Raw genomic sequence first — 27,785 nt, forward strand, 5'->3', positions numbered from 1 at the left:
TAATCTTAGTAGGGTATGGATGGTAATGAATTTATGCATGGTATGGATAAACGGTAGGGTAAGATGGGGAAAATGGCTCATCTTTCCATTGGAGGAAAGCAGGCACCTCTTTGAGGAGAGAAAAGGAGAGTAGCGCCTCACAGTACTCATCCATGTGTGTGAGAACACTGACAAAGATCCTCATGTATATCAGTGAGCTTAAGAGGGGAGAAAAGGCATACAACTGTAATTGAATAACAATAAAAAAAAAAAGAAGTGACTAAATACAAATTGACTTCTGGAGGCAGAAAAGGTCTGTGTAATTACAGACCATCTTTATTATTAAAATGTATATTTTAAAATAATAGACATAAATAATTAGATTCCAAGTGCAACATTTTTACAGTGTCTTGGGAGTAAAAACAAAAAGATAAAATAAAAATGAAGTTGCACAAGATTTCTGCTTATGCACCCGTTTAGACCAAGGTAACTTGATTTGTTTTTCCTATGGCAGATGGCTCTTTTCATGGAATTACAGGATAATAGAATTAATTGCTTAACTGAGTAAAAATGAAAACATATAAAACATATGAATAAAATAATAATTACAATAATGGGAATAATAGTAACATAGAAATCCCCCATATTCGAAATCTCTCTTGTTGGAATAATTAGATATATATTTGGTATCAGAACTCAAATAACTTTATATAGAAAATGTGAGCTTATTTATCTTGAATTGTATATCACTATAGTTAAGGGTGTTTACTTGTTGTACCCTGATTTTATTGAACCTGGAAAGGAGAAGCTCAGAGAGGAAGCTGCTTCTCTCCTAGTTTAGATTTTTCCCTGAAAATCAGGTCCAGAGTTGGAAGGGGAAAAGTTAAAAAGAAAGACAGCAGAGATCTGAGAAACTGATAGCCATGCTTGTAGATACATGTCTTAGAATTTGGAGTCCCCATTATGGTAAGCCAAGTAGGTGATCACTTACTACATACATAATCTGAAAAACAGTGCTGTAAAACCCACTTCTTCAAAGTATCTTCTCCTCCGGCCTGTTTCAGTGTTTTTAATTCCCTCCACTAAAAGTTAAGGATTAATACTTTGAGTTAAGGCTTATTCCCAAGGCCTAAAATTTAGATATCCCTGGGAAAATTCATACTAAGCTAATATTAGCACATTAGCATCTTAGTGTGAATAAATTGACCAGATTACTGATTTGAAGAACAAAGGAATAAGACAGAAGAGAAAACATACTGATGGGGAGGAGGGGTAGATAAAGTAAATCAGAGCAATGAATACAAATTCAGATGGACAGGTCTGGGGAGAAAGGGTGGTTGTAGCTAAGCAGCCTAAGAATACTGGATACTTATCTCCTTGAATGATGTAAATGATCTGCCAGGGCTTTTTGGCTGCCTAATAAGTGAGCTCCAACCTCAACCATTTCTCTAAAAAGTTTAATAATCCCCTGATAACATTTCCCCTCCCCTTTAAAAATGATATGTTTAAAGAGAAATTAATATTTTAATAAAATTGGGTTACTGATCTCACAAAATGACCATAAGAAGAATAATTCATGCTTATGTAGAAAATAGTAAAAACATATAGTATAGACAAGACTCTTCCATTCCAAGTACCCACAAATTCTTACTTGTGTACCCATTACAACACTAAATTATATCCAAACACAAATCACTTTAAGGCAAACAGACCAGACATAGTTACTCTTTCTAAAATCACAACACTTATTTAACACATCAAAATATGTACCTTACAATTTATAATTAGGAGATAGATACACTATTGCTAGCAGCACAATGTCAGTCTTCTAATAGGGTATTATTTTAATAACAAAGTACAAACAATATCAACACTTGTCCAGAGAAAACATTAGAAAATTTTCTATTTATCTTAGATATTCCACCACTTCCCCCCCCAAACATATTAGTATCATAACTGTGTGCCTAAAAGAACTCCTTTCTTCTAAATATGATGGAACTGTGGGTTAATTTCCATATTCCTTCCAGATTCAAAGTAGCATGTGTCTTTATTATATAGCACACATTTTTGAGTAGAGCATTTTTTAAGTTAGAGCTTTTTGCTAAAACATGTTTTACAGTATTGCAATATTTAAGACATCAGGTTTAATTACTATTCACATCCTGGTTCTATTTCCTGATACTAGTACCAAACAGGTAGCAAGCAGGCAAGGCATTGTAAGAAGTGTCCAATGCTGCCAAAATTAATCTTATGCACTTTTTTTAAAAGGTGAAAACATTGACTTCTCCAGCTGCAGGGAGGTAAGCTATACCAACCTCAGAATGGCACCACTGAGGCGAAGCTGTACCAGACAAATTACTAAAGACTAGGACCCACATGCCTAGCTGCTTTCAAACCCAATTCTGGCTTATGGATGTGGCTTGACAGTTGCCACCTAACTTAAAAGAAGAAATACAATATTGTGAGGCTTTTAAGAGCTATACTCAACTCTACTTCTTCTTTATCCTCTGATCTAAGCTTGGTGATTAATTAGTGCACTACTTATTTCATAGGCTCAAAAAATGCAGTAATCTGTCAGAGGTACTTCAACATCACTCTGGAAGCATGGCAGAAACGCCCTTTACAAGGCAGGTACATGCATCTCCAGAGGTGTTCTTCAGAAATAATTTAAGGGAACCAAATTGTGATTGTGACCTATCTGCTGTCTCCTGACATAGAGATAATTTCGGTCACATTTATGGACTTTGACAAGCTATCTGACCCGGGTGGATTCAATATGGCAGCTTATACAGTCATAGAAAGTTATTTTATGTGAATCTGTTTCTTGTCCTTACTCTTAACATAATAAAGGCCCAAGTTCAGATTTTCATTCTATGAAGAGGTGTGACAGATGATGTTTCATATTGATACTGAAATGAAGGAAATAGCTATTTGAGTCTTCAAACCCTAGAGTGCCATCACACATGGGAGATAAAAGTGATCCTCCCATGTTTATAACACTTTATTTTCACAGAATAATATATTGTCCATACTACTTAATATATAACCAAAATACGATATTGGAATATAAACTGTAGTTACCAGTATAGACAACTACATTGCCTCTAAATACTCAGTGTCCACTGTAACAAACTAAGTGTTTATGATGACACCAAAGTAATTGTCTCTTTGTGTTCACAGATAAAACTGCTGACTCTAGTTGAGAGCATATGTGTATAGGATGTCACTGAAATTTTATAGTTCAAGTCTTAAAGACTTGGTGACAAATAACTGCATGGACATCAATGATGGTAGAGTATAATGCTCTAAATAGGTTCTGATATAAAGATGTGAATTCCTCACATAGGTAAGATAGAACATAACCAAAAAGGTGTGAGTGCTTCCTGTGATTACTTTCCTGTAGCTTGGGGTATTACAAATGTATTCTGATATATTGTCATTTCCAGCCACATTCAGTTTTTTATTTAGCATAATTCAGTTGTCGTAGTAGAAGTAGTATGGTTGCTCACAAAGGATTTCACATGGAGTTGGATGCTATCATGCAAATCTTGTCTTGAAAGCCGTCTTCTGAACTCATTAGTGGTGAAGTAATATATCACTGGGTCAAGACAGGAATTCAAACTAGCAAGACAGAGGGCAACAGAATGAAATATCAGAATCACCCTTCTGGCTAGGCAGCTTTTAATTTTGTTGGACTTGACCAGAAAATCTAAAGGAAAACTGAAGTGGTAAGGTGCAAAGCAAATTAAGAATACTCCCGCACAAGTTAGAATCATCTTCAAGGCTTTCTTTTTCTCTCCAAGGTCTTGAGCCACAGGATATTTATCTTGCAGTGATAAAACAGCCTTCCAGGTACAATATAGGACAATCAGAAGAGGAGTGATAAACCCAATCAACTCGCCAATGGTAATCATGGCGACAGACTGGGCCACATTGACATTCCTGGTAGGAAGATCTACAAAGCATTTGGTTCTGTTGCCTGAGGTGTCATCACTGGTTCTCAGGTGAGGAAAGAGCATACAGGCAAGGCAGATGATCAGCCAGCCAGCAATGCTGATGTATAGGTCGTATTTCTGTTTGCAGTCACGGAAGCGAAAGGGGTACAAGAGAAACCAAAATCGTCGCACACTGATGCAGACCAAGAAATAGATGCTTGCATACATGTTGACATACTTCAGGTAGAAACAGAACATGCAGAGGCCAGACCCAAATGGCCAGTCATGATTCAAGTAGTAGAAGATCCTCAGAGGCAGGGAGAGAATTTGTAGTAAGTCAGCAATAGCTAAGTTTATCATGAATATCACAGCTCGTTTGGTTTCTTTCATATAGCCATAAAATACCCACAAGGCTAATATGTTCCCTATGAAACCTGGCACAAGAATGACAGTGTATGTCACTGCATAGATAAAGTATCGTAAATCTGTAATGTGTCCATCTGGCTCAGCACATGTGTCATTAGTAGGCATTTTTCTTCCCACAGAAACTGTCTTTGCCAAATGGTGGTTCAAAACCTATATTCACAATCAATTGCTGCTCTTTCTTAAAGATTAATTATCGATGGGCTGGACAGAATGAATATAAAATAACCTCCTTCTTATGTGTAGATCTCAGCCTGTAGATATGATTTTCAAAGAACTATCTGCATGTTTGCTTTGTCTACAGTAACTGCATGGAAGTCTAGTGTGCAAGCACAGATGACAAGCCCTTATAATTTTCCCCTTTTCTTTACTCTGTCATAAGGCCTTCTGGGACATCACAACAGTTGGTTCTCTCTTACTTGAATCATGAATATGTCATATAGCAGTTCTTCTAATTTTCATATGATGATAGTCATCACTTTACAGGTGTTTGGCAGGCTGTTTTTCCTTTTTATAGGTCACATAGAAGAAAGGTTTGCTTTAGTACTCAGTAGGTCTGCAACTCTTCAGAGATGATCAATGTAGATACACTACCTTTTCCGGGAGTTTTTCTGTTATGTGTCGAAAGCTAAAAAGTGAAGAAAAAACATTATTGTCTGACACTTTTTTTAAAAAAAAGCCTTCATGTAGAAAAATCTATTAGTTTACATAGGAAGTTCTGATGTGAGTAAGGGTAACATTCCACTGTTTCTACAAGGCACTTCAAAATCACAAGAAAGTATAGCTAGGAGGATTCTGAGAGGTAATCCAGCCCCTTGCTACTCAAAATGTCATCCTGGACCAGCACAGCATTACTTGAGAGCTTGTTAGAAATACAGAACAAATACAGAAGAATCTCCTGCCCCACCAGATACCTACTGAATCAGGATCTGCAGTTTAACAATAACTACAGGTTTTTGTTTTGCATAATAGCTTTTGCGAGGCTCTGATTTAAACCATTGCTTCACAAACTCCATCAATCATCAGGCTCATCTGGGGACATTTTTTTTTAAATAAACTTTTCCATAGCTTTCTTGGTGTCTCCTCCAGAGATTCTGGTTCAATATGTAGGGTCTGAAATTTGTATTTTTTAAAAAGCTGCCCCATATGATTCAAATACAGCCAACCCAGCATTTCTCTTTGAGCCATTATTGAGGGGCCACTGATTTGATCTATATCCTTCCCAGATGTCTGAGAAGAAGTGGGCAACCAGCCTCTCTTTAAATACTTCTATTTACATGGGTCATTTAGTCACCTCTCAATTATCCAAGACAACAAACCATAGCACCAGTAAAAGAATCAAAATCCCCAGAAAGTTGACTCAGCTGGGTCCATGACCTTTGTTCTGAGGTAAAAAAAATTTTAGCTTAGGGACTTGGAGAGTTGCCTCAAGGCCGCTGAAATCCAGAAGGACTTAACTGACTTTGAAGATATGGGGGAAGAACAGAAATGAAATAGAAATTATGAAACATCCTGCTTTGGATTATAAAACCCATGTGTTTTGAAGTGCTTGATTCAGACTCTGAGGGAATTGTAGTTGTTATTATTTTGACTCTTTTGCCCATTAAGTAAAAGAGCACTTTTTATTAGAGATATGGTGCTCACTTAAATTAAAGATCTGATGAATACCACGAACTATGCATTCAGGTTAAACACTTCAGATTTCTCAGATAGGGAAGTAAAGGAAGTAAAGAGATGGTGTTGTAAAATACAAGGAAGTACAACTGTAAAGAACTTCAATATTGAAAGTGTGGTTAAAATTAGAAGTCCTTCAGCTGCCAAACTGAAATACTTCTTTAAAATATTTTCAGAGTTAGTGATTATGCTTAGGTGACAGGACAAATTAGGTGGCATACCAAAAAGTGAAAAGCCCTGGATTTTGAACTTCCTTTTAACTATTTATATAAAAGCCATTGCCAACTAATGTCACTGATTAGACATTAGAAGTTTACAAATATTTGTCCAGTTAACCTCTACTGAACATCCATTCACTTCTCCTATCACAGTCAATGAGTCTTAAATCTATATCATCTCATCTGAGCCATAGCTCTCTTTCCAATTATATGTAAGACCTCTTCTCTTGGATATTTCATCACCATCTCAAATTCACTATAACTATTAAAGTTATCTTTTACTTCCTCCGAGCAAAATGTTATTATCTATGAAGATGTTAGAATTTCCCATCACATCAAAATGTGTTTCTGTATTTTAATAAAGGAAAGTAAATTATTAAAAATGCTAGATCACCAAATGACCTAATTTTTAATGCTGCTCTTCGAGACATTTTAATAGCAAGTAGAGACTATATTTTTGGATATGGAACCCTGCTGAGCAACCATCCAATCAAAAGACATAGGCAACCGCTTGCTCAAAATCCAGCTTTATTTTAGAGTTCTGGTTTGGTAAACACTTTAGGAAGCCAAGAAAAAGTAGAGTTAGTGCTGCAAGTGACTGAAATCATGCAGCGCTGAACAAGGTGTGTACATATTGGATAGGAAAGAGTAGAATAAATTCTTCCTGATTCCGATCAGTACACATAAAAATCTCAAAACTTCTTTTTCAGTTTTGAAAATCTTCAAAGGCAATTAGCTTGCAATATTTCCAGTAAACCTGTCCAGCAATTGCCTCAAGGTAAAGAGCTGACTACAGCATGGTAATAAAATATTTCAGAAAGTCTTTGCCTGGTTAATTCTTCTAGGGAATTCACCAGTTCTATCCCACTGAATGTTCCATCAGATTTTTTTTCTATTTTAAAGGGGGTGTACCACATTCATTCAGGCTCCCAACTTCTCTTACTTTTGACACCTTTTATGATTCCCCCATAGGCCAACTGCATGAAGGGAGAAAATACCAATGTGTGAACAGGCAATGTACTTACTGTGAACAGTGGCATTGTTCCAGGAAATTCTTTCATTTAGCTGAGTCTACACGCCTCCACTAAGACCTGAAGCCCATTTCCTTTCCAGCGGGTAGTGCATCTTGTTCCTCTGCTCTGAACAGTACTCTTTTAATTACTCGGAGATACCAAGATGGTCATCACTCGACCTCATATCCCCAGTAAATAAGGCCCAGTCACACTGCCATTCCTCAGATATCCTAGTTTGCAATTATTTCATATCCTGGAGACCAGGGCACACCGATGGGTTTTCAGGATTGGTAACTCCAGAGGCTATTGAAATCTGTACCGATAATTAACAAGTTCTTTAACACCTACCCACTTCCTTGCTCCTACCACTTATTTAAAAATATGTTAATCAGTTTGTTCTTTCACAGATCCCATCTCTCAGGGTCTTGATGTCATTCGCATGATTTAGAGGTTTCTATTTTTATTATTTCCCTTTTTCTTAAGCAGGGTTTCTCAAAATGTGGTCCCTGGGCTAACTGTAGTGCATATTAAAATGAAAATCCCAGATGTACTGAATCTTAATTACCAAAGAGTGGAGCCAAGGTGTCTACATTATAACAGTCTTTGCAGAGAACCAAATCAGAGAGCATTCAAATCTGAGAGTCTTCCTTGAGTTATAAAGGGCAAGACCAATATCAATTCATTTTGTAAAGCTTCATAGCCAAATTAGATCCTTGCAGGTATTTCCTGTCCTTTCTTATCTTCATTGCCTGTGTTCTTAATTTTCCTTCTGCTTAAAGATGGGGTCCTACCCCCATCTTTACCTTTTGAAATCCTGCCTATCCTTTAAAGGCACTATAAAAAAAAGTTAACTTCTTCATGAAGCTTTCATTATCCCCTGCCTAGTTGTGATCATACCTACCTGTAAACTCCCATAGTCCTTTTTTTGAAAGATATAACCAATACAATTTAGTCAAAAATAGAAGTTAAAGAATAAAAGTAAAGATATAAGGAAAGAAATAAAATTATCAGTTTTATGAATAATATGATTACATATCTAGGAAATTCAAAAGAATAAAGAGAAATATTAGTAAAATTAACAAGAAAATTCAATAAGTGGCTATAAACAAAGTGACATAAGTTTCCTGTATACTAGTATTAAATAATTGAAGTGTAATTGAAAAAATATATACTCATATCAAATATAAGGTACTTAGTAAAAAAATGAGCAAGAAATATATAAGATCTATATAAAATAAACTACAAACTTCCTGAAAGCCATAAAGAATACTTCAATAAATTTGAAGCCATGCATTATTTTGTGGTAAGCATACAAAATATACAGACTTGAAATTCTTGCCAAACTATTTTTAACTTGTAATAAAATTTTGATCAAAACTCTAAAGAGATCTTATCTTAATTTAAAAAGATAATTATAATCTTCATAAACATACAAGCAGAAATCAAAGAATTTGGGGGATATTTACATAAAGGAGTTAGTTTACATAAAGGAATATGCAATGAAGAGAACATGGGACATACAGAGAATAGGCTGATGGTTGACAGATGGGAATGGGGGTTGGAGGGTAAAGTGAAAAAGGTGAAAGAATTAAGAAGAACTAATTGGTAGTTACAAAATAGTCATGGGAATGTGGAGTACAGTATGGGCAGTATGGTCAATAATATTGTAATAACTATGTATGGTGCCAGGTGGGTACTGGAAATATCAGAGGGACCACACTGTGAAGTACAGTATGTGATTGGCCACTATGCTGTACATCTCAAACTAATACAAAATAGTGTTGAATGTAAACTGTGATTGAAAAATAACATTTAAAACTTTTTTTAAAAGGATCTTAATTGGTATTTTTTCTATTACTTGACTATTTCTTCAAGATAATTGGTCGATGGATGTATCTTTCTCTCATTGTTTTCCATAGTACTTTATATTAGAAGTATGCTTTCTTCTTATACTATATCCTACGAAATCGTGAGTTCCTTACCCACTAAGAATGTGTTCTTTGTTTTACTGACTTTTATAATCATCTACCCCTAAAATGCGCAGCTGCTTTGTATGTAGTAGGAATTCAAGTAGATTCAACTCAACTAAGTTTTTTGAACATGTAGAGCAGAGCTCAATCTAACAGGATAATTCTTTTTTGTAAACAATTTAATATAGCTCCATGTTGTTTACTATTGTTTAAGTTATTATTCATAGTGGATATCAAATACTGATTTATATATAGTTAAAATACTAGAAAAAGTCATAAATAAGTTTTGATAGCATACAGTCTAGAATTACATGTCGCCAGATATCTGGATGTCAGTGTTTCCTGTTTTTACCACTCTGGGTGTTTGTATTTAACTTTTAATGTAAAACACAAGTCATCATGTACAAAGTTCCATTTTACACATTAAATTTCTAGAATTTTCACTTGGTAGAAGTGATGAGAAGATTATGTTATGTTACAGTAGGAAAACTGCATGTAGTATTTCCTGTTCTCAGTGCTGACATGGCTGTGGGAGTTTTCCGCAGTTTTTCTGAATGTTAACCTTGTGTCTCAGACCAGACATGAGCATTTGAAAAATAAAAGGGGTTCTTAGGAAAGTTATAAGCTTCCAAGATTACATCAAATAAACTAAGGTCCAAGATAATCAGGCCTTATGGTCCTTTTTACTGTTTTGCAGTCCTTTCTTGCATTTTTTTTTCTTTAAGAGTGAGCCCTATCTACTGCTTCATAGGATTAATAGGCCACGAAAGAGGAGATATAAACCAACCTTATGCATTCTGGTAAAAACAGCAAGAATGGATTGGAAAATTAAACCAATCTCTGGGTCCTCACATCCATGTTGGTCTTGATTTTGAGTGTAGGTAGCTACTTAACATGGCGTGATTTCAAGAGTTGCCAAAAAAACCCAAACAAACAAAAAGAAACCTCATTTAAGAAAAAAGACTGTAATTGAACAACAATAAAATAACTTTTTAAAAGAAGAAAAAAGACAGAAGTTCCTTTCTACTTATTTGCTGGGGCTTAAATTCATTTTTCTTATGGATAAGTCTTTTGCTCTACAGAGAGAGTTTAGGCTTGGAATGCCAGACTCTCACTTTTTAAAAAGATTTTATTTATCTATTTTTTAGAGAGGGGAAGGGAGGGAGAAAGAGAGGGAGAAAAATAACTGAGGACCTGGCCTATAACCCAGGCATGTACTTTGACCCGGAATCAAACCATTGACCTTTTGGTTCTCAGGACAAAGCCTAATCAACTGAGCCACAACAGCCAGGGCAGACTCCGACTTTTAAAACTAGAGTCCCAGAACTTAATCTTGGCCACTTTTCCTGAGTAATGTCAGTACCCCCTACAAACTTAGAAATTCTGGATCATGTACAATACATCCCAGAGCTTCTGCATACTTTGCCTTTCAGCTCAGTTAGTGTAACAGCTTTTCGTATTCTTGGTGCTTAATAGGTCGCCTGCCATACTTACTTGTGGTTTACTTATATTTAGGCCATTTTCTCCACACTATCTCATTCCAAATCTATAAAATTTTGTTTTAAGCCACAAAAAGGTAATATGGAACCTCTTGGCAGACACTAGGATCTTCAGAAACTGCATAATCCTGATGAAAATGATTTAAAATTTAATATTTTAAATACTAAAATGCAAGTGACAAAAAAGAAGTGTTTAGCCCTTAGTGATTACACTAAAAACTAGCCATGGAATCCTCAATAATTACTCTAAAAATGCCCATAGAACATTTAATACCCCAAGAGAGAGGCAATTAATCTAAAATATGGGGATCTCATTCTTGGATTTTAGATGACAGATAACAGATTTTGTCCTTAGATCAGGCTGCAAGTCAGACATGGGTGAGGGGTACAAGACACTGAACACTGGTATTCCAGGTGACTGAATATAAGCTTCCCCTTGTAGAAATTTTGTCTTTGCTGGACCTGTCTTGTTTTCTTGTTCTTTACAGCATGACTTATCTGGTATTCCAAACAAACAGTATTCTGGATGGTTACTTCTCAATCTTCTACCATGTTTTCTGTGCTTCGAAAGTGATCCTATAAGTTGTCCTGAGTTTTCTTTGTCTCTTCAAAATGTAAACCTCCCAAGTCCTTGAGTCACAGCTCAAGGAGTGATCACATGCCAGGAACCATTACTGCAGTCCTACACTTCTCCTTCCAGCAGTACAACCTTCTTGATTAGTAGAAACAAACCGAGTCTTCTGAAAACTCGACCCTTAGAGGCATCTTTCTGGTTACTGACACTAAAGTGTCATAAAAAAAAAAAAGATGAGTGGATGGATTCCTTGATTAATCTTCCATCAGTGACAGAAACTCAATGGCAGGCACATGCCTCCTGGTTTAGGTGGAAGCAGATAGAGTGGCATATCACTTTTAACACAGACTCTTCTTCCTTTGTAAGCCACCATATTTGAGAAAAGAGTTACAACTATAAAGTGTTAGAGCAGGAGGTGTCTGTTGCCTTGGATCTGTCTCCAAAAGCAGGGCTACAGAGATAAAATAGGAAGTGTCCTAAACTAAGCTCAAAGACTCTAGTGCCAAATCTAGTCTGGAATAATGAATGCTCCAGGTATGAAACATCAAACATCAAATTATTTTGTAGGTTCTCGTTAGAACTGTTGTCACATTTCTATGAGATAACATCAAATATATTGATTGAAAGGAGATGGTAAAAATTGAATCTGATGAGACCCTTTCTTATGACACCCTCTCTACTTCCTACACCTATCTTTTAGGTAATAGATTCTCAAAGACCAGGAAATGTTACTCTCCTCTACGACAAGGTTGAAATGGTTTTCTTTTTTAATCGCAGACCCAATCTAAGTCAAACCTGGGATCATGTCAGATGCTGGAGCTTATTGCACTTAACTGGAATTTTGCATACTTGTGTTCACTGCATAATGCTCTGTTGCTAAATAAATTTTTCAATGAGTGGCATTATTTGTAATATTGGGTTCATTTTGATAACTCTTTATTTTACTGGAGTGAATAGTAATACAATTCAACATTGGGATATAATCAAGGAGGACTGGACAGGCCACACTGTTGTGAGATCTTGTTCTTCATATCTAAAAGTAGAATATATAACCATTCTTGTGTTTTTTCAGTCATAGCATGAGTTGAAAAGTATGTGTGAAGCTTGCAAAATCCCTTTTTACCAAACTTTTTTACAGATGCTCTTACAGAAATACTAAGAGCTTTTACTTTGGGTTGATTCAAAGGACAGGGTGGCAACTTCTACCTAAAATAAATAGGCAAGCAAATAAGAAATCTCACTGGGCAAATCAAAAGTTTTTATACCTTTCCAGTACAGTATCAGTAACATCTAGCAGTATTTCAGAAGGAGGAACAAACATTCATATTTTATCTCTGTTTACAACACTTTGACATGAGTAATGGCCATACTTCCTTTTTATTATGTTAAATAGCATACTTTCTTATTTTAGACTAACATATTTCTGCAGATGTCTTTATCAGATACAGGTTGAAGCATATCGTGCACTTGTGCAAAATTCTCCAAGTGTCCACATTGTGATGGACTAAAAATCTGAAATTCAAACCTCTATTTTCTCTTTCTAGCCAGGTCTCCTGTACCCTTCCAAAGTCTCTTAGGCTTTTGCCAGGCTGTTCTTGAATATATCATGTACCATTATGTTTCTGTCTTTTATTTTAGTGTGAATGTTTTTGTTCTGCTCCCCCTTCCCCACCTTCTCACTTTCAAAGGAAAATCCTTGATATAAAGGAGAATTTAGATTATCTCATATCCTCCTCCAAGACTTCCTTGAGTCATTCAAATTGAAATTACCTTTCCTTTGACTTCCCACAGCATATTCCTTGTACGTTTATTGTAGCCTGATGTGTATCATCCTGTCCAATGGTGTAATTAGTTCTCTATATTTCCACTAGATTATTAGTTACCTGAGAGTAGGGACTTTGTCCTAATCATCTGTGTATCACTCACAACGCTTAGAACAGACCTGTACTAAATAAGTGTCCATTAGCAGACATGTAGGAAATATCTGTTAAATAGATAGTACAAATGTCCCAGTATGTTTTCAGAACCATTTTCTAAGTGATCCAGTTATGTGTAATTTTTGCAGTATGTCATTTAAAGACTTTTCAAGTTATAAAATCTAAACACGTATTTAGTAATTTCTAGTTATTGTTTTAATCATTGAGATTCGTCACTGTAGAGCATTTGGAGATTACAGAGGGCACTTTTTGAAGAACATTTCCTTTTTTATTTACTAAGAATTACATATTTTTCTTTATAAAATTTTTTTTTCTCAACAGGAAAATTTGCTCTTCCTTATTGGTAATCTGACAATGAATAAAATAACTGCTCTGAATACCATCCCATTGAACTAATTAAGATTTCCTCCATGGTTTTCTCAAAATAATTACCGCATATTCACTTAAAGTGTTTGGGAATAAAATTGAAGAAACTTCAGAATCAAAGAGAAAACACATCCTTCACAGTAACAGTGGTTCCCCACAAGCTTAATGTCCATTTGACATTTAAAAAATTACCTGACTACAAATTTCCCATATTTATCTGCTGTCAATGATCTAAGGCATATTACAAGACTCAAAACACACTCCTTGCTTTTTTAAAAAAATCTGAACTGTTGAGAATATACATTTAAGCAGCCACATTGTATTGTGATCAAAAGAAGTACAAATAAAGGTCAGTTTTAAAACATAACACCTCCCCACCACACATACACATGTGCCAAAATGGAGGACAGCACAATTCTTTGTGGCAATGTGGTGCTATTTTTACTTTCTCTACCACAGCTTGCTGCCTTCTTATGGCAGGAAATGACAAGTCCCTCCCCCACCATAGTCAGGGGAGTGAGAAAGTACCCAAAAATATGTTAAACAGGCACTTGTCCCCCAAACCTGCAGTAGTTAAAAGATTATATATATACATATAATCTTTACATATATAGATTATATACATATAATCTTTATATGTATATACAGATATATAAATTAAATTTACCTGGTGGTTTGTGCATTTTACTTCTGATAGAGTCCAAGAGCCTACCTCTCTATGTCATTATGTACTCACAGAACAAAGCTGTACTTCTGGAGTTCTTTAAACCTAGGTAATTAATTTGGCCTAGGGTAAGTTTAGGCATAATTTAAGCATAAGCTTATTGTTTATTCATTTCTAATTCCTTTCCCTTAAATGCATGTTGTGAAAGGGTAAAGAAAAAAGGTGCTTTTAATCCCAAACTGGTGAAAATAAATAAAAGGATTTTTTTCAGAAAACATTTACCATGATAAATTTAGTACCCATCTAGCACCATACATAATTACTACAATATTACTGAATATATTTCCTATGCTGTATTTTATATCCCTATGACTGTTTTTTAACTGGCAATGTGTACTTCTTAATCCCTTTTACCTTTTTTGGCCATCTCTCCAGCTACTCTTTTATCTGGCGACCATCAATTTGTTCTCTGTAAATATGAGTTTGTTTCTGTTCTGGTTGTTCATTTTTTTGTTTCTTAGATTCCATATAAGGCATTTCTTACATCATATGGTATTTGTCTTTCCCTGTCTGGCTATTTCACTTATCATAATACCCTCTAGGTCCATCCATGTTGTGGCAAATGACAAGTTTTCATTCTTTTTTTAATGCCTAAGTAATATTCCAGTGGATATTACACAGCTGGATACAAATGGAATTACCAGCAATATTCACTTAGATTTTGATGGCTCTTTATTTCATTGGAATAACTAAATGACTAGCTACTTCTCAAAATTCAGTTACATTGAGTTCATTGCATTTTCCTCTTGTTTTCTTAGTGACATTTTATCAAGTGTTATAACAATGACATTTAGCTCGAAGATATGAAAAAGGTTCAAATTTAGATGTCTTCCACCCCTTGTATTTACCAACTTAAGTACATGTCAGGTACAGAAAGATTGGAGAAATAACTCTTTGATAGTTTGCAGAGCCAATTGTTTCAGTGATTGATGTCAGTGACAGTAATTGCAGGTATGTGAAGTCTGGGTATTTTTTCTTAAGATGGTCATCAATGTTAATGTTGTTAATGCTCTTTCATTATTTGTTCTGCAATTGACCTCTTATCTATCAATAATCTCTCTATCCATCTATCAGTCATTTAGAGAAGGTGTCACAGGTGGGATTATAAAAAGGTTAAAACAAATCACTGGTAATCTTGAAGGTAAATTTATCTAAAACTGAGAACCTTCTTCTTTCCCTGTCTTTCCCAATGTTGAGAATATCATTGATATCACTAATAACTTAAACTTTCCAATTTAAAATCTTCTTTAATTTCCCTGCCCCTGCTTCTCTTCTCTGTCTCCTGTGTAGACTGTTACTTGTTTCATATGATCTTTCTTGTACATTGTTCTTATCTACATTATTTTTGCCTTAGTTCTAGCTCTGTCTGACTTCCTTAATTACTCTTCACAACTGCTGCAACTACACCATCAACATACCCTACATATCTCACCAAGTTATTCACCACCAAAACAGTCTTCTTCTCCTGAGAGAATGAATAGTATTCTTTATTTGGAACCTCTACATCTGGGAAAAATCACCCAAGAAACACAAAGCAACATAACACACATACACAAACACATTATCTTCCTGGACTCCATTGATGAGTTGAAATTTTATTATTTTTTGTTTTTAAAACTTTTTAATTGCTTATATGTTTAAAATTTTATTTATTATATATGTTTATATGTTTAAACATGTTTTATTACATATGTTATATGTATACATAAATGCTGTGGCCAAAAAACGATTTCCAGCTAATGTTTCCTGGACAAAATCATTTAAACAAATTACAGAGGTGTATTTACATTTTTATTAATAAAATGTTTTATTGTATTATTTTGTTTTGGTTTGCTCTTTTTGTTTGTTTGATAGTAGTACTAGAAGCATATTTCTCTTTCTCTTAAGTCTGAGGTTGTATCTTGATTAGGGACTTTCGTAGCTATTGATAAATTAAAATGCATTTGAATTTCCCCCAATTAATTTGAATTTCATATCACAACAGAAATTCAGGCTCAATCAGCACTTCCATTTGTTAATACCTCCAAGGGAGGTATAGTACTTTATTCGAACCAACCTATAATTACTTTTAACAATAGAAGTATGTCATTAGCTCTGTAGTCTACTCCATATATTCTTAATCACTAATTTATTACTGTTGCAAGCATAACATGCTTTGGACAGGTGCCTGATTTTTTTTTCTCCTTGTTTCATTGAGCTCTCCAACTATACTCATCCTGATTACATCAGGGGGGAAATATCTCAAGTGGTCTTGAAGAGAGGCTCTCTTCGTTTTTATGAGAAAATGCAAACAGAAAGAAAGGATGGAGTGCCTTAAATTTGGCTTCCAGATATGCATAAACCCTTATACTAAATACTTAATTTAAACATGAGCACTCTGTATTCACATACAGAGAGCATTGCACTATAAAAAAGTGTATTAATTGTTAAAACCCTGACCTCCTGATTAGGGATTCATCTGAATGTGACTATTTTCTCCATGTTTAAGTAATCTATGCAGTCATTTTGCTCATGGTTTTTTAAAGTAAGCTTAAGTATTAGGCATGTCCCCTTTCAATGGTTAGATATCTAGGTTGGTGCAATGGTAATATACTTCTTCTAAGTATAGACACCCACACAAAGGAACCAAAAGCAAACATAACAAACAATTCCCTTTCTCCAAAATCTACATCTTTCAAATCTGTCCTTAACCTAAGACTCATTGACTTTTTAGCTTACTAATCAGTAAACATGTGCCTAAATGGCATCCCCTATCTCAACACAGACACACACACACACACACACACGTTATTCTCTACTGTATGACTAAAGTGGCCAATATGTGTGTATGTGTATATATGTTTGTGTGTGTGGTATATGTGCTATATATATAAAGTTTAGCATTGAAATCACTGTATAATTTGTACGTAGACCTACTTTTGAAATGGGAAAAAAGAATTAGGATGAGGTGAGTGACACAAAACTTAAGGAGTTGCCAAAGAGCTCAGTAATAAAGATATAAATATTTTAGTGCAATATTTTTTAAAAATCAAAATTAATGCAAATCTATGACGGCCATAATATCAAAAGAGTAAATACAGATAAGATTAGTATGACTAATTTTTCCTTTTCCCTCAGGCTCTAATACAACTCACAGGAAAGTGTTAAATACCACATTCTACCAAATATTACAGAAATAACAGGCTTTCGTGTTCTATAGGATGATTCATAGGCAGTGAAAACCTGGCCATTACCTGGTAATTCATCAAGTAGACAAGCAAATGTGCGACTGGTAGCCAGTGAGGGCTCTCAGTACCTGCCCAGGGCCCATAGAGTGAAAGAGCCCTTTCAAGAATGATACCAAAACAGAGGTCAAGACCATATATTTGACTACTTAACTGTTTTCTCCAGTGCTGGTAGAATTCCTTAATCAGAGCAATAGGGTGTCCTGAGGAAGCCATGGGGAATCTGGCTGGATCAATTTATTCATGCCTGAAAGAACATACAATAGAAAAACAGTGACCAGTTGAATCTTTTTTTTATTGTTGTTCAATTTCAGCTGTCCCAATTTTTCCCCCGTTGCTCTCCCCTGCCCTGCCCACCCCTCCTGTTCCCACAGTCAATCCCCATCCTGTTGTCCATGCCCATGGGTCCTCTGTACATGTTCCCTGATGACCCTTTCCCTTTTTCTCCCCTTTATTCCCCCCTCCCCTCTGGTCACTGTCAGTTTGACCAATTGAATCTTAAAGGAGATTTTTACAGAGGGCTGGGAAATTGCGACACGTGGAAGCTGAGATCTACCAAATGTAATACCATGGGCAAAAGAGAGTATGGAGAGAATTACACTTAACCTTAGTAGTAGCAAAGTACAATAAGTGGGAACTCCTTTACCATTTGACATTTCTTTTTGACTTGTTAGCCTTTGGAAAGGTGAGAGAAGGTAGGAATGTCAATATATGGCAGGGTTCGCAAGTCATTCCCTGGTCACCAGCAGCTCTTAACTATGATGAGATGTCTCATAAAAATTCCAATCAAATTCATAGCAGAGCTGGAGGGTAGAAATTGTCTTTTTCTCAGTTGGGGATCTCTTCTGAGTTCTCACAACTGCAACTGTTTCATTGGTTAGTGAATATACATGGAAGGAGACCCAACTGGCCACTGGCTGTCAGCAAAGCTGGTGCGAAGAGGTGAATTATCTTCTACACAAAACTACCATATAGGTACCCCTGTAATGATTGTAGATGGCTTCCTATGTGGGGTGATTTAGGGGCATCAAAAAACCACACCTCACTCTTCTCTGCTTGACTCTACCCAATGATCTCTTGTACAGGCTTGCCCCCTTTCCTGAAATATTCCATTATAAATACAATACTGTAAGGAAATTTGTCTCCAAAAATCTTCTAATAAAATTAAAATACTACAAGGAAGATTTTTACATTAACCCATTAGCTGTAATCCATTACGTAAACTAGTTCTCACCATAGAAAGAGGGTGGGATGAAATACAAAGAAAGATACATTTTACTTGGTAAAATAAGGGAAGTGCAGGCGCCTTGAGGGGGATAGTCTTAAGTGGTGCAACATAGTAAGATTACCTGAAAAGCCAAATTTTATAATAAGTGTTGCCAAGGAATTCTAGAAAGGAGATAAGAAGGCAAATAAAATAGAAGACAAGCAACCAACATAATAGTTGTCATCTAAACCAATTTGCTTCAAGCTAGTCCTTTCAACAATCTATAAGTCATTTTATTTACTATATTTCATGGATAGGAGTCAGGCAAGTTCAAACAATGGGGTTTGGTTTAGGGGGGTCACTTTACCAACTTCTTTTGGAACAGCCAATACATTCACCAAAGCCATTGTGTTTTACTTGTGGGTTTTTTTTTTTCAATTCCCAACACTGGCCTCTTGGTAGAAAGGAGGGTGTAGATGAAAGAGCACTGGTCAAAGGCATAAGCTTCTAGTCTTAGCCTTATCACTAATTAGTAGTATTACCTGGGGAAAGTCCCTTCTATCTCTGGGCCTCAGTCCTCCATCTGCAAAATGAAGTTGGACTAGGTTATCCCTTGGGTTCCTTTGAGTTCTAATAGTCTAAGTCTAGTAGAAAGCTTGAACTGGTAAATTGGCACGATTCTAGATAAAATTCGAAAAAAATATAAAGAAATATGTGTCTTTCCTTTCCAATGCTTTATTACCTCAGGTCTGATAAAGAATTCTCACACCATAACCTGAAATGCCTAGTCTTAATATCCAATCCAAGACCCACAGTCTCAGGAAGCCTTTCCTGGTCGGTATGCATTAAAACATTCCTTTGGACCAATATGCCTACTTTTAAGCTCAAAACCACTGAGATTTAATAAGTTCATTTAAGCTAATGCATTACTGACAGAGAAGTAGAAGGTATTAGCCAAGGCCTTCAAAGATGTGTGCAAACATTTTCCCAGAAGCCTTATTTTAAGAAATAATGGGAACCATTGCAGACCCAAGCAAAAAGGATCACAGTGATTTGGGGGGAGAGTGAAGGAGATGTTATAAACAGGTTGGATCTCTCATATCATACACCAAAGCCTGCTCAGCAACCTACACGTGGACAAGTTCAATTAGAGCATACCTATTGAGCATGTGGGATAAAATGCTGTTTTCATAGGTGAGCCCAAAGTTGTCATAGACAATGATTCAATGAGCTTTTTTAATATTGTTTCAATTGCTGGCAGAACTGATCGAACATTTAAATAAATATTGGGCTTCATTAATATTTATTAAATCTTTCTTAAAGATGTTATTTATTTATGTTTAGAGAGGGGAAGGCAGGGAGAAAGAGATGGGGAGAAACATCAATGTGTGGTTGCCTCTCACGTGCCCCCTACTGGGGACCTGGCCCACAATCCAGGCATGTGCCCTGACTGGGAATCGAACCAGCATCCCTTTAGTTTGTAGGTCAGCACTCAATCCACTGAGCCACACCAGCCAGGGCAATATTTATTACATCTTTATTAATAATCTATTAATCTCTTTTGATCTTTAGTCTTTACAAAGAACGTAACTGAGGCCTAGAGAAAGTAAGGAATTCATCCTGAGTAACATATCAAGTTAATGTCAGAGAGAGGACTAGAATCTAAGTTTTAATTCAAAAGCTTTGTATTCCTTTGTCCACATCACACTTCCTCCCAAGTACACATTCTCTAATATGTATGTGGATAATTCTCTTTCCAATATACAGTCATATCATCTGGATATAAGCTTTATTTATGTTACTAAATGCTGTCAAATTTCTAAAACAACATCAGCATACAAAAACCTGGAAACAAGTGTCCTTCATTTTCTTTCTGCAATGGCATGGAAGCCAGTGTTTTTACTATGTGCAGAAAAAATCAACACCTATTTCTGCCTCTTTCCCACCTCTCTTCCTCACCACCCTCCCTTATATACAGAAACATGGACACACAGACATTCATTTCTGCTGTCATGCAAGACTGGGAGAAAATAACCAAAATGGGACAAACGTTCTTTTTCCTCTTTGGCCCCTTTCCTCTGCTACAGTTTTCTAAACTATCAACCTAGGGGAAAAATGAAATGATGACATGAGCAATACCTTGTTGTAAATCAAGTCACTATGCTGGATATCACTGGAGATAAAGAGAGGAGATATGGCCTCTCTCCTTGAAAACTTGTAGACTAGCAGCAGTGATACAACATAAAAAGCAAGAGAGAAATGAGTAAAATCAATTGCTAAATTGAGTAAGTCAAATGCTAAGCTCTATAGAAAGCTGCTATATATAAGATACAAACCTTAATGTGGCTGGGACAGTCCATCTGGCATTTCTAAAGGCAGTGACTTCACTAATTCATAAAACTCTTCTTCTCATGTATTCAGCTGTAAGCCTTATAACTATTCTGCTCTTTATACACATTTAAGCTACAAGCTTGACCAAGCATAATGCTCCAATGTGCTGAAGGAAATCTGGCAAGTGTGAGGCAGGTGCAACTTAATTTTCCCAGTGTGATTTAAATGCAATTGCCCATGGCATTTTGCAAATTGTACAGAAGAACTATCACCAAAGGAATGCAAAGCACCTAACATGCATTAGTATGGTGATCCATGCCCTCCATGGTGATAGAGAGATGCCCTCAATCACACCACTTTCACTACTAGAGAAACTGAAGAATGAGGAGGCTAACTGCCTTGTTCATGTTGATGCCCCTAGACAGTCCCAGAAAAGTACAACTTGAAGTCAAGCTTGTGACTGGTGCCTGCTAAAAGTGTGATTTAAAACAGAGTTCAGAAATGGATGTCCCAAGGACCTTCCTCTATTTCCTCTTGGACACAGAAGATAGATAGGGGGTCGGGAGATTGCAGAGAGCAGGAGGACATGGGGAAAAACTAACATTATCAGGAGATAATCCTAAAACCTTATTCTTGTGTTTGTTTTAGTTTTTAACCCAGATTTCTGTAGCTGGTTGGGTCAGATGGTTATAACACTGAGCTGCTAAACTTAAGTGTGTGAGTTAGATTCCAGTTAATATAGCCATGCGTTGTACTCTGAACCTGGGACAGGTATCCTGTATCTGAGTTGCTGTTCCTAGGGGAAAAAAATGACCCACAAATATAAATATAGTTCTACTCTCTTCTTATGTTTGGTGTGTAACATCAATTTTGTATATGAAGGATCTCATAATTTCCCCTCAAATTCTGATGCCATACAGCCAATGTAGAGCGCAGTAGGTGGTCAGTTGATAAGTATAAATGTAAATCTATTTCCCCATTCCTCTTTAGGAGAGTCTTTATGCACACATTTTTTGGAGCCATTTCCTTGTGTTGATTTTAATTTTCATCTAAAATCACATATTCTCCCCTACTATCTCATATAGACTTATACATAGAATTCAGAATCTTTGCTCTAATCTTAGCATAACAGATATTAGGTTAGGAACATAATTTTTTTTTCAAAAGCTCTAATGTGATGACCTTTTTGCATCATATCAACTTATTGTGAATGGGGATCATGACTCCCTAAGACAAAATATGTTATTAAGTCACATTCTTCTTTTAAAACCCTATTTTATAGTCATATTTAATATGTTCTACTTTGTCCTCCCCAAGTAAATAAGCTCCATGAGGGCTGTGGCTATACATTATATAATTCCTATTATTACCCATTCTGTACTAGAAAATAATAAAATACTATAAATATTGGTTAAAGAGAATTAAAATGTTTAATCTATGAGTCACCTTTTTACCCATTTTACCTGGTATTGTATGTGTTTTATCACCCTCTCATTTCCTAGGTCACCCAGACTAAATCTAATAAAAACAGAACCTATTTTTAAACCAGTGCACTTTTGACTCCCTGTGTTATAAAATCTCTTGATTCTAAAATGGAAAAGAACAAAATAGTGAAACATGACTTTATGATATCAAGACAACATAGCATGATGAAATGAGCTTTAGCAACAAACAGAACTGGGTTTGAAAGTCAACAAAGGCAGTTGCACAACTTTGGGAAGTTATTCATTTCCTTGACATTGGTTTCCTCATCTATTATCTATAAAATGAGGAAATTAAATAGAGTTATTGTCAAAACATAAGAGATTTTGCCAAATGCTTAGTACTTCAGGAGTATACATTAAATAAGAGTCATTGTTGTCTTTGAATATTAATATTAAGAAATCCAAAATCAAAGTTAGAGCCAATATTAGATATGCTTCCAAAACCTGGCGAATCTTAAATTCTCTGTAGCTTATTAGATATTTATTTTTTAATTATATTTCATTGATTATGCTATTACAGCTGATTAGATATTTTAAAGCTTTTTCTGGATTCATTACTAGGAAGATACTCAATTTAGAGTAAGGCATAAGTTCTTTGGGGGAGCAAATCAGAGATGGCCTAAACCTAGCATTGACCCACAGCCCATGGTGAGGAATTTGGCCCTGGTTAAAGTTAACACCTTGAGATTTAAGGAGGATTTGAGAACCACTAAATGTACCTGTAAAAAAATCTTACTGTGTAATTACAGCATCCAGTATGTAATATGGTTGTATTACAGCACTTAGTGTGTATCAGTTTGCATTTTGGGATTTTTTCTGTGGGCAGAGTAGGAATAATTCTCTCCTATTCTTGCAAGGAAACAGTGCTAAAACCTCCATATCACAGTTTGCTACATTATCGGCGGCCCTTAGGAACAGCCTGAAGTATGTCCCTGGTATTGAGAGGTTCTTGAGCGATTTCAAAATGACATCTTTTAACATTTCCCAATGAATAATGCATGTCTCCCTCAAGCATTGTTATTCAATAAGGAGAAGAGAAAGAAGCACTGGCTGAGACATCAAGATATCTAGGTTCTAACCTTTTCTCTGCCACAGATTCACAGAGGTACTTGGCCCAGTTGTTCCAACCCTGAGCCTTAATTTTTCCAATTGTAAAATGAAAACTGTCACTCTATGTCACTTCCCAAAGCATAGAAGAGTCTCAGACCCTTTTTGCCATTGCTCCTCTGAGTAGCAGAATTTGAATCTGTTTCTAATCATTTTTTAGTCTCTGACTAGGGGTATGGAGACTGAGTCTTGAGACCTGGGACACAAGAGGAACACTTTTGGGTGGTCACTATAATGGGCAAGAGAAACAGGACTATTTTGTGGTCCCTTTTCACAGCAATATGTAGTAGTCAGAGAAGGAGTTAAATTCCCTTTTTGGTTCAGGGCATCTGATTGTGCCAAAAGTGTCTATGAGAGTAAGGCAAAACTCATTTCAGCTTACCTAGAGCAAATGGTGATAATTAAGTTCATTCATTCCTAAGAGTCTCTTGGTGGAAATTCAGTGAGGTTTTTGGAGGAGTCAATGTCCTACTTTGTGTTTTTTACCTTTGCAATATTCAGGACCATATTACACTGTCCTCAATGGAGTAAATACTCTAGATGATTCTTGTCTCACGGAAATATTACTGTAAACATTTAGCAAGGCAAAGAAGTGCATGTGTTCACAAGTGCAAAGAACATTTTCTGTAATTAAAAGAAATACCCTCCCTCTTACACAACCTTCTTGGAAGATGGCTTTTATGTAATCCAAATATTTGCTAGTACAGCTGAAGGAATCTTTCCCTGGGCTTAAAAATCTTGAATCCTATCTATAAGACTGATGCCTTTGCCACCACATTTGAGATTTACAGAAAAGAAATATTTCTTGCTGAATGACCCAAAGCTCCCTAACAAATAGTAACTCTGCTAATTGCATAAAATTATAACCTTTTTTCTTCCCTACAAAGATTAGAGCAGTATAAAATGAAGTTCATGCACACTGCTATTGACAACAGAGAAAGGAGCAGAAAAATCTTTTGAGATTTAATATTTGGTCATGTTGTGCCATGAAAATCCATCCCTTCCTTTTTTATAATCTCTGAACACAACTCTTAACACTTATCATGACACTGATAACCTCATCATTGGGTTTAAAGTTAGGAGGAAACTTCCTTAATATTTTCTCTTTGAGCACAAAAGAGAAACAATATGCAAATCAGGAAATAACTTCACTTATATTTTGTTAAAGTAACCTAAGTCGATTATAAGTATCTAAAAATGTCAATGCAATATAATATCATTTTATTCATTGTTGATTTTTAATGTACTTATTATTTATTCTGATATAGCTTATCCATGAGAAACAGAGCAACTGTGTCTGCTGTTTTTCTTTTTCCTCTCTATCTCAATATAAATTTTTTTCTGTATTTCTTTCTTTGAAAGCAGATTCTGTATAGCTAACAATAATTACAATTCACTTTTACAGTAAGAATATGTAAGTTATACAAGCTGATAAGAACATGCATTCATATTCATAAAGGACCTGTGATATTATTGCTTTCTTATTTTTTTAATCAGAGCTTATTTTTAAAATAAAACAACATAAATTTAACCATTTAATCACCCAACAAATAAAAATATTAACTTTAAAGAATTATAGCAGAGTAGATTTTTAAAAATCCTACACATTCATGTAAGTAACTCTACTTAATAGAGTTTGTTAAATTACAAATGTTCACAGGGCTATCTTATTTAATATGAATTGAGTGAAACATCATGAAAAAACCTCTTCATATCAAGCTTACATTTTTCCAAGTTCAAAGTTACCTCCCCTCTCCCATCTCAGGCAACCAACCGTATAATTATTTTTGTTTGTGCAAATACCAAGGAAATGACATACGGGGATGGTCCAGGTTCATTATGTTCATACCACCCATAGATCTGACAGGTTACCCATAATCTGGTGTGAAGAGGCCAATTCCAGATATCAAGGGTAAAAGGCACAGAAAATGCTAATTATGCATTTGAAAACTAGAACCTACCGTTTTAGTTTCTTTCTGTTTTCTCCATAGGTCTCCAAAGAATTCATTTGACAGCCACTGCAACAAGGACGATACTGATCTGTGCATCAATTCCAGCTCCCCATTCTGAGACCAACCAATCTAATCCCCCTTTACTGTCAGGAAAAGAAAAGAAAGAAAGAAAGAGATAAAAAAAAAAGGGGGAGAAAGAAAGGAGTGAACAAGGGGGAGAAAGAGGAAGTGAGGAAAGAGTAAAACAAAACAAAACAAAACAAAACAAAACAGCAAGCCAAAAGAAAACTAAGAAAACAAAAGGGAAAAAAAGAAATAAAATTATCAGCATTACCTAACCACTACCATGTTGAAAAACATGGTAGTGAGATGTCAGAGTGAAATATGCAAGCCACTCTGTGCACACTGAACATTTCCGTTTTCCAGAGGGCAGCACTCTCTCTCTCTCTCTCTCTCTCTCTCTCTCATTAATGATGCAAGGTGCAGGGCTACACTATGGGCTGTACATTGAGCCTGAAAATCTTCACACTTAGCAAGGAAAGTCTCATTTCTATTTATAGGGCTAGAGTATATTGTCTTCCAATCCTGTGGTTGTACTCAGCATTGAGTTCGTAATAATACACAGACTATATTTATTTATGGAGCCCTTTGTTTAAGCTAAGTGCCCTCTGGTCCCTTCCATAGTTAGTGAACCACTGCAATCTTCACTGTAATCCTTTCTCATAGCTCCTCAGTTGTTGTGTTTAGGTAGCAAACTGGACATTCCTTATTTAAGGATGTCCCTTAGGTAGTTCCCACTACAAGAAGTCAAGACAGGGTAGACTTCTGCCTAGGGTATTTTTTTTATGTACAGACCTTCAAATTCATGATATTGAAATAAACACCCTACTTTTTAAGAGGAATTTGGAGATCTAAACTCACCTCCCACTTCCTGTTCACTCACTCTGCCTTCCCCTAAGAGTCCCTGTGACAAGGAAGTGTAGGTAAGCTCCCATTTCCTCTCAGTGGTTAGGGAGGATTGAGTGAAAATGAGCTGGTTTCCTGTAGCCTAGACCCATAGCCACAGCCTCTTGAAGATGGTGTTCCAAGGAGCCTCTGAGCCCCAGAGCCCAGCGCTACACTCTATTAGGCACCTAACACCCCACCACCACTGCTACAAGATGAGCAGAAGGCAGCTGAAGAAATTCTCAAGACTTGAGTTGTATTTCTAGATTGGAACAAGAGTATTTTTCAAACAGGCCATGGGACAAAGAAGTATGTTAGTGTAGGTCCAGCCTGATGCTAGGACATAGCTCTGTAGAGTATTATAAAGAGTACCTGTAAGGCTCTCTGCTTCAAAATATTTCCTTCACTAGTACCTGAAACATCAGTGATTTGGAGGTAAGCATTCCCTTCTTCCTGAAGTCTTGATTTTCAAATCCTGATGCTCCTAGAAATATACTTACTTGAAAACCTTGGTGTTATTGGGTTTATTAAAATTGGAGAGATGGGAGTAGATGGTAGGAGCAGGATATAAAGGAAAATTGAAGAGATCACAGGATAAGAAAACTGAACTTCCAAAGCAATCTTTAATAATTTTGTATTACTCTAGTTATGGTGAGAACAGTGCTAAGTGGGGTAAAATATACAGGAAAAATGTAAATTAATCTTAATTTGCATTTGGTCAGATATGTTGACAATAGACTAAACTATATTGCCTGAGCTTTGTCTTTTTATTCTGTACCCCTGGTTCTGGCAGAACATGTGGGTGATGCTTTGTTTATTTAAATAATTTTTTTCCTACTTGCTTTTGGTATATCTAGAATTTATTGTGATGTGCTCTCCCCTCACACAGCGTTAGCTCCATTCAGCAAACATCTATTGAATAACTGCTAAAAGCAGACAAGTGAATCAAATACAGTTGGGGAAGAGAGAATGCAGGAAAAACCGTGGGAGGGGGCTGATGGTAAAAGAAAGGGTGTCACCTCCCAGCAGCTTTTTAGAAGCTAGGTAAGTGGATAAGACATTATGCGATTGTCTCAAATGTAAAGCAACATATATGTGGTAAGGGCCTCCTAACAATGTCATATCTAGTGCTGAAAGATTTCACAAAGGAAGTCAGAGATCCTGAAGGACTGGGATAAAGAGTGAAATTTCAGGAAGGAAGTCAGGCAAGTCTTCCAGGAGAA

General features: G+C 36.0%; 1 protein-coding gene across 6 annotated transcripts; it reads right to left on the minus strand.

The window, feature by feature from the left end:
- Nucleotides 1–284: 284 nt before the first annotated feature.
- On the minus strand, nt 285–26,063 carry GPR174 (G protein-coupled receptor 174). 6 transcript variants are annotated; one of them, XM_045183828.2, is made up of 6 exons: nt 25,952–26,063; nt 25,627–25,683; nt 20,883–20,965; nt 19,286–19,326; nt 17,691–17,783; nt 285–4,965 (listed from the first exon to the last, which is right to left on the minus strand). In XM_045183828.2, the coding sequence occupies exon 6, from the start codon at nt 4,443–4,445 to the stop codon at nt 3,444–3,446; it is 1,002 nt and encodes a 333-aa protein (XP_045039763.1). In that variant the 5' UTR covers nt 4,446–4,965; nt 17,691–17,783; nt 19,286–19,326; nt 20,883–20,965; nt 25,627–25,683; nt 25,952–26,063; the 3' UTR covers nt 285–3,443. The 6 variants fall into 6 exon arrangements, with proteins under 6 accessions (XP_045039763.1, XP_045039762.1, XP_045039759.1 ...); XM_045183827.2 differs by lacking the exon at nt 20,883–20,965; XM_045183824.2 differs by lacking the exons at nt 19,286–19,326; nt 20,883–20,965.
- Nucleotides 26,064–27,785: the final 1,722 nt, after the last annotated feature.

The sequence above is a fragment of the Desmodus rotundus genome, chromosome X (assembly GCF_022682495.2).
Source record: "Desmodus rotundus isolate HL8 chromosome X, HLdesRot8A.1, whole genome shotgun sequence".
In the NCBI taxonomy this organism is placed as follows: Eukaryota; Metazoa; Chordata; class Mammalia; order Chiroptera; family Phyllostomidae; genus Desmodus; species Desmodus rotundus.